The sequence below is a fragment of the Eriocheir sinensis genome, chromosome 28, assembly GCF_024679095.1.
Source record: "Eriocheir sinensis breed Jianghai 21 chromosome 28, ASM2467909v1, whole genome shotgun sequence".
Lineage (NCBI taxonomy): Eukaryota > Metazoa > Arthropoda > Malacostraca > Decapoda > Varunidae > Eriocheir > Eriocheir sinensis.
Genome location: NC_066536.1, coordinates 18922309 through 18934872, shown reverse-complemented (window position 1 = coordinate 18934872; position 12564 = coordinate 18922309). Strand labels below are relative to the sequence as shown.

General features: G+C 41.5%; 1 protein-coding gene across 1 annotated transcript in view; it reads right to left on the bottom strand.

Moving 5' to 3' along the window:
- Nucleotides 1-12564, bottom strand: part of LOC127004687 (gamma-butyrobetaine dioxygenase-like) — a 53950-nt gene that overhangs the window by 22944 nt on the left and 18442 nt on the right. The window contains exons 3-4 of the mRNA XM_050872776.1: nt 2116-2246; nt 1831-2012 (exon numbers count right to left, since the gene is read on the bottom strand). Coding sequence (XP_050728733.1) covers nt 1831-2012; nt 2116-2246 — 313 coding nt within the window. The remainder of the gene's footprint in view (nt 1-1830; nt 2013-2115; nt 2247-12564) is intronic.

Sequence of the window (12564 nt, the reverse complement as noted above, 5' to 3'; positions counted from 1 at the left end):
GGCTCGGTTCTTGGCCCAGTGCTCTTCATTATTTACATCAACGATGTGGATGTTGGACTCAATAATCGCATTAGTAAATTTGCAGACGACACAAAGATTGGTAACTCGGTTCTCACTGACGAAGACAGGCAAAGCCTCCAAGAGGATTTGCACAAAATTTCAGCTTGGTCGGATAGATGGGAGATGCCCTTTAACGTAGACAAGTGCCAGGTCCTTCAGGTTGGAACAAAAAATAAGAAGTTCGATTACGAAATGCGCGGCGTCAAACTCACAAGCGTTCAATGTGTTAAGGACCTGGGGGTCAAAATTGCGTCAAACCTCAAATTCTCACATCAGTGCATCGATGCAGGAAATAAAGCGAACAGAATGTTGGGCTTCATTAATTTTTTTATTTTATTCAAGAATAAAGATGTAATACTTCCGCTCTACAATAGTTTAGTCAGACCCCACTTGGAATATGCGGTACAGTTTTGGTCTCCCCGCCATGCAAAGGACATTGCTAAATTAGAAGGTGTTCAGCGTCGAACAACAAAAATTATCCCTTCCTTGCGCAACAAATCCTACGAAGAAAGGCTTTCCACCCTTAACATGTTCTCTCTTGAGAAATGTCGCCTCCGAGGAAAACTGATCGAATGTTTTAAAATACTTAATGGTTTTACGAATGTAGACAGATCAACATTGTTTACGATCGATGACACTTTGCGTACGAGGAACAATGGCGTAAAACTCAAATGTAGACAAGTAAATTCAGATTGCACCAAATTTTTCTTCACCAACGTTGTAGTGCGAGAGTGGAATAAGCTCCCACCATCAGTGGTCCAGGGTAACACGATTGACTCCTTTAAAAACAAGCTCGACCGTCGTTTCCTTGAACTTAATACTAACTAGAGTAAAAAAGCAACGTTTTGGAGCCATCTGATTAATGTAAAATCACTTCGGTTTAAGGACAGACCACCTAGTCTGGACCATGGGGTCTGTGTGGTCTGATTTTCTATGTAATTCTATGTAATTCAATTGCATGGACAATAGGAAGGAGATCAGAAGTGGGATTGGACATGTAACTGATTGTAACTTTGGGGGGTGGACTCCCAAGTCAACCAGGGTGAACATCACCAAAACTACGACAAGACAGGACAAGACAATAGTGAATTAGTAATTGAAAGCCAGCACATTGCAAACTTGTTGAATAATTATAATTCCTCAGTATTCAGCACTGACAGTCTTATCACCACTAGCACCAACTTTAGCGAAGACAATTGTATTAACGATAAAATATTGATTATGAAAGATGTAGCGCTAAACTCAAAAGAGTTCCAAGTGTCAAAATTGTACCAAACCTCAAATTCTCACAGCAATGCATTCATGCAGCAAATAAAGTGAGCAGAATGCTGGGCTTTATTAAGAGAAACCTCTCATTCAAGCATTAAGACGTAATAATTCCTCTGTACAATAGTTTAGTTAGACCCCACTTGGAATATACAGTACAGTTTTGGTCTCTCAGCCAAGCCAAGCTTAATTAAAAGGTGTTCAATGTAGGGCAACAAAGTTGATCTCCTTGCTTAACAAACTTTATGATGAAAGGCTTCATGAGAAAGTCACGTAGTAAATGCTGAAAGTCGCTTTTTAATCCCTTTCTTTCCTGGTTTTGGTGGAATGTCCCATCAGTATATATATATATATATATATATATATATATATATATATATATATATATATATATATATATATATATATATATATATATATATATATATATATATATATATTTTTTTTAATTTAGCTGTTTACTCGATCCCTGTGACTGCGGTGACTTTCTGTAAATATACTTACCAATGAGGATCATATTCAGATTTGTGTGATCCACTCTCCTCAGACCACATAATTTCAAGCTGGCCCTTGCTGTTGATGAAGAGGGATTCTGGCCTCACATTCACGTCTAGGAGGGGAGTGTCTACCAACTTCTGTTTTGTGCTTTGGTCGACACACTTGGGACACTGACAGTTGTCCCTCAGCTGTGAACAGGGGGCCTTGTTGAGTATAAGGGTAAGCTAAGGTTACTGCCATCAGGTTGAACTATTACATATTTTTAGATAGAATTTTGAATTTGATAATTACCCAAATGTACTTGAAGTCTGCAACAGTATCATTGTCAAATATGACTTTGGCAGCATGGTGGTGTGCAGGAAGGGCAGATGTGATGGAGGGTATTTCAGCTTTCAGTGATGCCGACACCATGGTAGATTTTCCTGTAGAAGAAAGGGTGATAGGTTCTCTCTCTCTCTCTCTCTCTCTCTCTCTCTCTCTCTCTCTCTCTCTCTCTCTCTCTCTCTCTCTCTCTCTCTCTCTCTCTCTCTCTCTCTCTCTCTCTCTCTCTCTCTCTCTCTCTCTCTCTCTCTCTCTCTCTCTATCTCTCTCTCTCTCTCTCTCTCTCTCTCTCTCTCTCTCTCTCTCTCTCTCTCTCTCTCTCTCTCTCTCTCTCTCTCTCTCTCGATTTCTAGAGGAAAATTTTCTAAGCCAAATGGTTTCTGACCCAACTCGACAAAATAACATACTTGACCTTGTTATAGCGACCCAAGATAACCTAGTCAGTAATGTCACGGTAGGAGAACACCTCGGTTCCTGCGATCATAAACTAGTGCGCGTTGACATTAGAGCTCAAACATCGGTGACTGAAAATAAAGTTAAGGTGCCCAATTTCAAAAGAGCCAACTTCGTAGAAATCCGACGAAAACTAATAGATATGCAACTATCAGATGACGGCAATGCAGAGGACGCCTGGCTAAACTTTAAAAATCACTTACTCACTCAGCAGGACACATTTGTCCCCTTGTGCGAGAAGCGAATTAACACTAATAAAAGTCCACCTTGGTTTAATAGCGAAATTAAACACTCAGTCAAGGAGAGAAAATTGTCTTACAGGTTAAAGAAAGACCAAAGCACGCCCGAAAACATTAGACTTTACAATGATGCAAGGCGACGAGTACAAGATTAGTGCATCAGGCAAAGCGTAGATATGAAGAAAATATTGCAGCCAACTGTAAAATAATCCGAAATCCTTCTTCAGTTACATAAACAACAGAAAGGCGATCAGAAGTGGAATTGGACCTTTAACAAACAGCGACGGTGCACTAGTGACTGACAGCCAACACGTTGCAAACCTATTAAATAATTACTTTTCCTCGGTGTTTAATAATAACAGTCCTCCCACCATCACCACCAACACCAGTACTAATGTAAATCCCGAGCATGCATTGTCTAACTTTGAAATAAAACCCGATGAAGTCCTTAAAGCCCTCAAATCACTTAAAACAAATAAAAGTCCTGGACCTGATAAAGTATATCCAACTCTGCTGAAAGAAACAAAGAGCGAAATACTCTCCTCCCTCACAACCGTATTCAATATGTCCTTGCGACAAGGCATTGTCCCTTCAGATTGGAAAAAGGCTAACGTGACACCGATTTTCAAGAAAGGAGACAAAAAAGTACCAGGTAATTACAGGCCCATTAGTCTAACTTCGGTTGTAGGTAACCTACTTGAGGGCATAATTAGAGACAAAATTGTGAGTTACCTTGAAAGCCACTCATTAATTGGGGACTCACAACATGGCTTCCGAAACAAAAGATCCTGCCTATCAAATCTATTAACCTTTTATAACGACCTCTTCACTGTTTATGACGTAACCAAATCACTGGACGTAGTCTATCTTGATTTCCAGAAAGCGTTTGATAAAGTCCCGCATCATAAATTACTTTACAAATTAAAGCAAATAGGTATTGACGGTCAGGTAAACCAATGGGTCGCGAATTGATTGAGCAACAGACAACAAAGAGTAGTGATTGACGGATTTAACTCAGAGTGGGCGCCTGTCACTAGTGGCGTCCCTCAGGGCTCGGTTCTTGGCCCAGTGCTCTTCATTATTTACATCAACGACGTGGATGTTGGACTCAATAACCGCATTAGTAAATTTGCAGACGACACAAAGATTGGTAACTCGGTTCTCACTGACGAAGACAGGCAAAGCCTCCAAGAGGATTTGCACAAAATTTCAGCTTGGTCGGATAGATGGGAGATGCCCTTTAACGTAGACAAGTGCCAGGTCCTTCAAGTTGGAACGAGGAATAAAAAGTTTGATTACGAAATGCGCGGCGTTAAACTCAAAAGCGTTCAATGCGTCAAGGACTTGGGGGTCAAAATCGCGTCAAACCTCAAATTCTCACAGCAATGCATCGATGCAGCAAATAAAGCGAATAGAATGTTGGGCTTCATTAAAAGAAACTTTTTATTTAAGAATAAAGATGTAATACTCCCGCTCTACAACAGTTTAGTCAGACCCCACTTGGAATATGCGGTACAGTTTTGGTCTCCCCACCATGCAAAGGATATTGCTAAATTAGAAGGTGTTCAGCGTCGGGCAACGAAAATTATCCCTTCCTTGCGCAACAAATCCTACGAAGAAAGGCTTTCTACCCTTAACATGTTCTCTCTTGAGAAACGTCGCCTCCGAGGAAAACTGATCGAATGTTTTAAAATATTTAATGGTTTCACGAATGTAGACAGATCAACATTGTTTATGATCGATGACACTTTGCGCACGAGGAACAATGGCGTAAAACTCAGATGTAGACAAGTAAATTCAGACTGCACCAAATTTTTCTTCACCAACGTTGTAGTGCGAGAATGGAATAAGCTCCCATCATCAGTGGTCCAGTGTAACACGATTGACTCCTTTAAAAATAAGCTCGACCGTCACTTCCTTCAACTTAATATCAACTAGAGTAGAAATGCAACGTTTTGGAGTCTTCTGATTAATGTAAAATCACTTAGGTTTAAGGACAGACCACCAAGTCTGGACCATAGGGTCTGTGTGGTCTGATTTTCTATGTAAATCTATGTAAATCTCTCTCTCTCTCTCTCTCTCTCTCTCTCTCTCTCTCTCTCTCTCTCTCTCTCTCTCTCTCTCTCTCTCTCTCTCTCTCTCTCTCTCTCTCTCTCTCTCTCTCTCTCTCTCTCTCTCTCTCTCTCTCTCTCTCTCTCTCTCTCCACGAAATTTATCTTCACCAATGTTGAAGCGTGATATTGGAATAAGCTCCCACCTTCAGTACTTCAGTGAAATGCAACTGACTTATCTAAAGACAAGCTTGACAGACACTCAATTCCTTAAGCTTAAAATTTACTAAAATAGAAATGCACTTGATTTAACACAATTTTTACTTAGGTTTAAGGAAAGGCCAAGTTGCCTGTACCATAGGGTCTGTTTTGTCTGAATATCCATGTTAATCTATGTAAAAAAAAATCTCTCTCTCTCTCTCTCTCTCTCTCTCTCTCTCTCTCTCTCTCTCTCTCTCTCTCTCTCTCTCTCTGTGTTGTTAATCAAATGAATTGCAACCCACTGACAGAACGTCAAGATACAATAACATTGAACATTTGTGTGTGTGAGTAAATTATAAGGAAAGGAAAAAAAATCTAAATATGTCACCTACAGGTCTCCGGGACAATCACTCGAAGATGATGTTGAAATGTACAGTGTTTTAGGGTAGTCACTCAATAACAGTGACTCACTAATATTAGGAGACTTTAATCTCCCGCATATTAACTGGGTGACATTGCCGAGTACAGAAGGCGAGTCACACAGAATGATCAAATTTTTTGAAGCTAATTACCTAAGTCGTATGGTTACTGAGCCATCTCGACAAAATAACATACTAGACCTTGTTATAGCGACCCAAGGTAACCTAGTCAGGAATGTTATGGTAGGGGAGCATTTCAGTTCTTGCAGTCATAAATTAGTCACATGCATGTCGACATTAGAGCTCAAATAACAGTGGCTGAAAATAAAGTAATGGTACCCAATTTCAAAAGAGCAAATTTCGAAGAAATCCGACAAAAATTAACAAATACAACTATCAGATGATGATGCCTGGCTAAAGCTTTAAAGATCAATTACAGTGGAACCTTGGTTCACAAAGTTGATTCGTTCCTGAACGTCATTCATCACCCGAAATGTTCTTAAACCGAAGCAAGTTTCCTCATAGAAATCATTGTAAAATGAATTAATCCGCTCCGGGACCCCAGATGATTGCTAATTTAAACTTACTTCAGTACTTTTGTGCACAAGTGCACAACTCAAAACCAATGGAGATCAATAACTCTAACACAAAAATAGAGGAATTCATTATTAAACAGATAAAATATAGACGAAAACTTACTTTAACTTTAACTTTGACGGCGCAATAGGCGGTGTCACACTAGCCATTTTCCTCCAACTGTTGGGGCTACGCGGCAACCACGGTTGCCCGTACGCCCAACCGTTGGTTCTATCCGTATGGATGGAAAACGATTGTGGATACGAACAACGGCGCGTCTGTATGTAAACAAACACGTTGGCAATGGCTGAAGTGAGGAGCAGTGGAAGATGGCCTACCAAGAGACTCGTAAATTGGACTGGCAGAGCTGCTTTGTTTATAAATTAATTGACAAGATAAGAGAACACCCTGTGCTGTGGAATCACATTTCAAAATATCTTATTTTCTCCATTCTATGAAAATTGTAGGACTCCCGGTCTCAGCACAATTCTCTGACGAGATTTGGAAAAACACTCCTGTCCTCCCGTCTTTGAAGCCATGATCGTGCTCACAACCGCTTCTTCCTTGCATTTTACTGCGGCAACAAGTCCATAACTTTGGTAACGGCAGCACAATCCAAAGCAGCTTTTTCTTTATTAGTAGACGGCGTCATGTCGATACAGGGCAACTGCATTGTTTATGTTGTAGATAATGGGCAACCGGCCTTAGCTGTGTGTGATTTTTTTTTTTTTTTAACATGTGGCCTATAGCGCCGGTAGGCTATTTCATGGGGCCTGATGGCTCATGCTGTCCCCCGGAGCTCATATTCTTGATTTCACTTGTGCTGTAGAGCTTCTTCTAGAGTCCGGGTTAATGGGTGGTTTTGAGGACAGCATGTCGGTAGTCTTAGGCCACTCGGCGGTGACTGAAAAATCCCAGGTGGTAAGCGGCGGATTCGAACCCACATCATGGACAGCGCGCCGTATGCGAGGCCGGCACGCTAACCACTCAGCCACCGGGTGATGCACACCCGGCAAAGTTGGAGTTGCCCTTAGCCCCTACCGCCAATGCGGTTGGAGGAAAATGGCCCAGTTTGACACAAGGTGGAAGATGGTGAGGAAGGGAAAAGGAAGAGATGTTATTATTTGGAGGGGAAGACCCTTCAATATTGTGTATTTAGTGAAATGTAGGGCTACACAGCAACTGACGATATCCTGCCCACCTTGTCGCCCCACGAAGTTGCTGACTTGCGTGTTCGTAGCTCGAAACATCATTCATCACCCGAGACGATTCTTAATCGGAAAATTTGTTCGTGAACCGATTTGTTCGATCGTGATGAGAGGCGTTCGTGACCCGAGGTTCCATTATATATATATATATATATATATATATATATATATATATATATATATATATATATATATATATATATATATATATATATATATATACACACACACACACACACACACACACACACACACACACACACATGCAGTCAAACCTCGGTTTACGAGTTTAATTCGTTCCGGAATATTGCTTGCACACCAAAACACTCGTAAACCAAAACGAATTTCCCCATCTAAATTAATGTAAATCCCATTAATGCGTCCCATATCTCAAAAGATATTTATATGAAAATCATTTTACATGTTATTTTTTTACTGAATTAAAGTTATTTTAGTAACAAATAGCGATTATTAATAATATGAAACACATATCAATGTGTTACGGTTGTTACGGAGACTCCCGCAACCGCTAACTACACTTGAGGTGTAGGCTTCGCCCCGGGGCTTAGCAGCCGCAGTTTCCCTATTCTCTTGGCACCGGAACTACGTTCGACTACCAACGTGAAGCAAACTCGATGTATCGTCCGAGATGTCTTACCTGGGTTTCTTACCTGGATGGGGACACGCCCCATCCAAAAACTGTGTGATGTCTCCAACCAAAACTGCAGCTGATGAATTTTCATGAAGATGGTCAGATGGTTGGCTAGTATGACATCACAAGATGGCACGGACAACTACTAGTTTTCAATATCCAGTCAACAACAACAATCCAAACAAAACACCCAAAGAACAACCAAACCACGTGGCAAATTAATCAAATTCGTATGAGATCTGACCAAGATGCTTGCCAAGCTGATGCTTGAAGGAATTCACTGAGATGACAGAAACAACAGAATCCGGCAAGCTGTTCCAAATGTTAATCACTCTCAATGAGAAGAAGCGGGCTCTCACATCAGTATTACAACGGCCACGGCCGTTGTAGAGGTCACTCCTATAAGCTTTATATCCCCCGTGGGACATATAAAGCTTATAGGAGTGACCTCTAGTGTCCCTATTGCCATTTCTCGTCAGCAAATGATCAAGATTCGGACAAAGTCCTTTTACAATTTTAAATACCATAATAAGATCAGCTCTGATCAGTCTGCCTTTGATCGAGTAGCAAGAGACTCAGTTGCACGAGACGATCCCTATAAGGTACGTCACAGAACCCAATGATTTTCTTAGTTCACCTTCTCTGAACAGCTTCTATATAGTAGTCTTACATTACCCAAATATCCAGTAAACCACACCACAGAAGCGTAGTCGAGGATTGGCCTAATATGTGAAATAAAAACCTCTCATAAAATCTGGAGTTCTACAAATAGTTCCCTTAAGAATATTATAGCTTATGCCACTAGCTTTGCCTGCAATCTCTCTCACATGAAGATGAAGATGAAGGGTGAACGGGAGTCAGTCACGTCCAGAATAGTATGTCCACCGTTCCTGTTTTCTTCTTTTACGCACCATCCCTTTTAACCATCTTTCTGGGGGACATTGTTAAAGCACAAAGAACTCACACTGAAGTGCCGAAAATATGACACGAGCTATTTCTATGAGATACAACACGGACCAAGAATTACGCACGCACTCTAGACAGAGCAACTATTACCCCAAATCTTTGCAAAATTCTTGCGTTTCTTCTTCTGGTGTGTCAGAGTTCAAAGAATTCCCCCCAATTCCTGCGCAAGCCGCGGCGGGGCTGGGTACGGCCACTGTTTTGCTGGCCGCACCTCCACAGGCCTACTGCCGATGACCATTTCCCATAGTTGGGCACGATAACAGAAAACCTTATTCCCGATAACCGATAACTGATAATGGAAAACCTTATCGGTGATAACCGATATTCGTTAACTGGAGACACAAATATAGGCGATAACCGATACCCGATATAAATCCACAATTCCGATACTAGCTAGCGATAAGTCCGATAGGGGAAAACGATACTTTATTGATATTTCAAATAAAAAAACATAGATGAATTCAAATTTTCATTATCTGTATTTTAGAAAACTTGCAAAACCTGAAAACCACACGTTGACACGTACCTATGGACGGTAATACTAGAAACGCCTGAACCGGTGTTGTGTTATTTGGCGTCCCCACCATCAAAAGCTGGCGCTTTTGTTTACAAACACTGGTCTCTCATGATCTGCGCATGCTCAGACCAGCAAGCATAGACCTGTACAGTCTCACAAAGCTTTTTAACCGTAATTAAGAGTTGCTGGAAGGCTGAATCAGACATACAGTACCACTACCACCATCCCTGCTGTTTCTAGAACGACAGTCTGTACGAGTTGTATTTATATGTAAAGAGTGTCGTTCTAGAAACAGCGAGGATGGTGGTACTGTTTGTCTGATTCAGCCTTCCAGTAACTCTTAATGTGTTAAAAAGCTCTGTGAGACTGTACAGGGCTACGCTTACTGGTCTGAACATGGGAAGTTCACGAGAGACCAGTGTTTATAAACAAAAGCGCCAGCTTTTGACGATGGGACACCAAATAACACGTACAACACCGTGTGCCTTCAAAACCATGGCATGCTCACAAACGAATATGGAATATCAAATTTGAGGCAGTTAAATGATTTTTCTCTTTGATATATTGATTTTTGTGTCTAACATAAAAAATAACCTAGTGTTTTAATGTTGATGATATAAGTATGAAATCTTTTCACCGAAGATATTTCATACCCCGAAGTTTTTTTCAAACAACACCGGGCGCCCGGGCCACGCATGCGCAGTAGGGAGGAGACAACGGTTTTTTTTCTGAGAGGCGGAAAAAAGTAGCGATTATCGCTGGTTTGGTTACAACAGTAACGAAGATACCGATACATATTTAAATGAGTAGCGAATGGCCGATAACCCGACTTTGTTATCAGCGATAAAGTATCGCGATAACTTATCGCGATAACGCCCAGCTATGCCATTTCCTTAGCCTTCTATGCCCTGCCAGGTGGGGGTGGACTTTGAGTTCACGAGGTTACTGTTGTGTTACTGTTGCACCACTGTATGATAAGTAAGAACTTCCCGGTATGAAAACATCATCATCGTTAGAAACATAAGAAAGTGAAACGATGCCATTTGTCAATATTTTGTAGAGAAGAACGTTTTAAGAAATTCTGTCGGATGCAATGACACTAATTAATTAAGTAGCAACTGAAATACTCCTAATGAACTGTAGATCCCGTAACTGTGACAAAATTAACGCGTGTTGTCCTTGATGAGTGACAAAATGAGAAATAGTGTTGGTTCATCCAATCTAAGTCTATATATACCAAGTCAAGTCACTCTGCTTCAAAACTGCGACCGGTACGCGCAGGGGGCGGTTTGGGGGCGGAGCAGCGGGATGACGTCACTTGAAGCTAAAAAAAAAAAAATACCTGCCAGTTCAGGGGTAACTAAAGTTGCGGCCGTGTGCGCACTTTGGATGTGCATGCTTGCCTTCTTTCTCGGCGCTTTCAGGCAAGCCACTGACAAAAAAAAATATGCCTTTTTATTGTGCTCTTGCGTGACTGTAATACCAATGCCTACAAACGGCGGTGTGGGGTGTGAGGGAGGGCATGTTGAAGTGATTGATTTAAATTAGTTCACCTTTCTTCGTTTTTTCTAAATCCCTGTTTCTACATTCTCTAGTTTGGCTCCAAGCAGTCACGCATGAAGTACGCCTCTGCCGTGTCTCCTCCCACAAACCTGCGTATGACTTGACTTGGTATATATAGACTTAGCATCCAATCATATGGACAAGATAGAGCGCGCTGGCGGATTACGGGAGGGAGGTGAAAAACAGTCTCAAGAATGGGGAATCGTTCAAGAAGGCCATATATCGCCAGATGACGCATTAGAGTTGCAAACTTGCCACCTTTCCTTAAAAATACGGGACGCCATTTGTTCCGTATATGCCTGTCTGAATGGTTAAGCAGATAAAATCCAGGGTTTTAAAAATGTAGTGAGTGCATTTTTCGGTGAACCACAAAACCAGTAAATGTGCTGTTTTGATATGTTATCTACCATGTGTTATCTGTTTTGGTATGTTATCTACCTTCAAGTAGAGTAGTTTAAAACGGTTGTAAGATTCGGGATGTTGAGAAGGAAGAGATAGACCAATTCAAGGATCTGACACAGAGTATATAGGCTTAGAATTCAGTTTTCCATTGACATCGGTGAAGTGAAAGAAACGATTACCCTGGCGAACGGAACGATACTTCTGACAACCTTTCCTGCGGCACCACAACATTAGGGCCATCTCTCCATTCCTTTCCCTCTTGTTAACTTCTTTCATGTCTCCACCACAGTAACTACATGGGGCTTGAAATGTGAAAGTTACATGCTAATTGCGTAATTGTACAGCTTATTAGGCTAACACGGTATCTGCACAGTTCACTCACAGTATCATTTGCAGCATCCAGAAGGTGGTTTTGCTTATTATAGGCTAACACGGTTATCGGCACAGTTTACTCACAGTATCATTTACAGCATCAAGAAGGTGGTTTTGCCGTAGGAAGGCAATTGCAACTTCCTCTGAAGGCACTATGTTGCAGTAAAATTCATGAGTAGGACGCAAATCTGAGCACTTGTCGACGGACGGAGAGACACACATAATCGTGACGTGAAACGAATCATGATTCGTTGCTGATTTAGCAAGGTAGAACACTCCAAAACAGACGCGTACCAGGTAGGCAAAAATAACGAGGTAGATAACATACCAAAACAGCACCTAAAATTGCTTGTCGTCAAAGTAACGGCCCCGTGTTCAGGAGGACGCGAGTTCAATCCCCGCCCCACCCTTCAGGAACTTAACGACTCAAGGATGGAGGCTGCAGAACGCTTAGCCTCAGACCTTACTATTATTTCCGATTGGGGCAAGAAGAACCTGGTGTCCTTCAACGCCTCAAAAACACAGTTTCTCCACCTATCCACTCGACACAATCTTCCAAACAACTATCCCCTATTCTTTGACAACACCCAGCTATCACCTTCCTCAACACTAAACATCCTCGGTCTATCCTTAACTCAAAATCTTAACTGGAAACTTCATATCTCATCTCTTACTAAATCAGCTTCCTCGAGGCTGGGCGTTCTGTACCGTCTCCGCCAGTTCTTCTCCCCTGCACAGTTGCTGTCCATATACAGGGGCCTTGTCCGCCCTCGTATGGAGTATGCATCTCATGTGTGGGG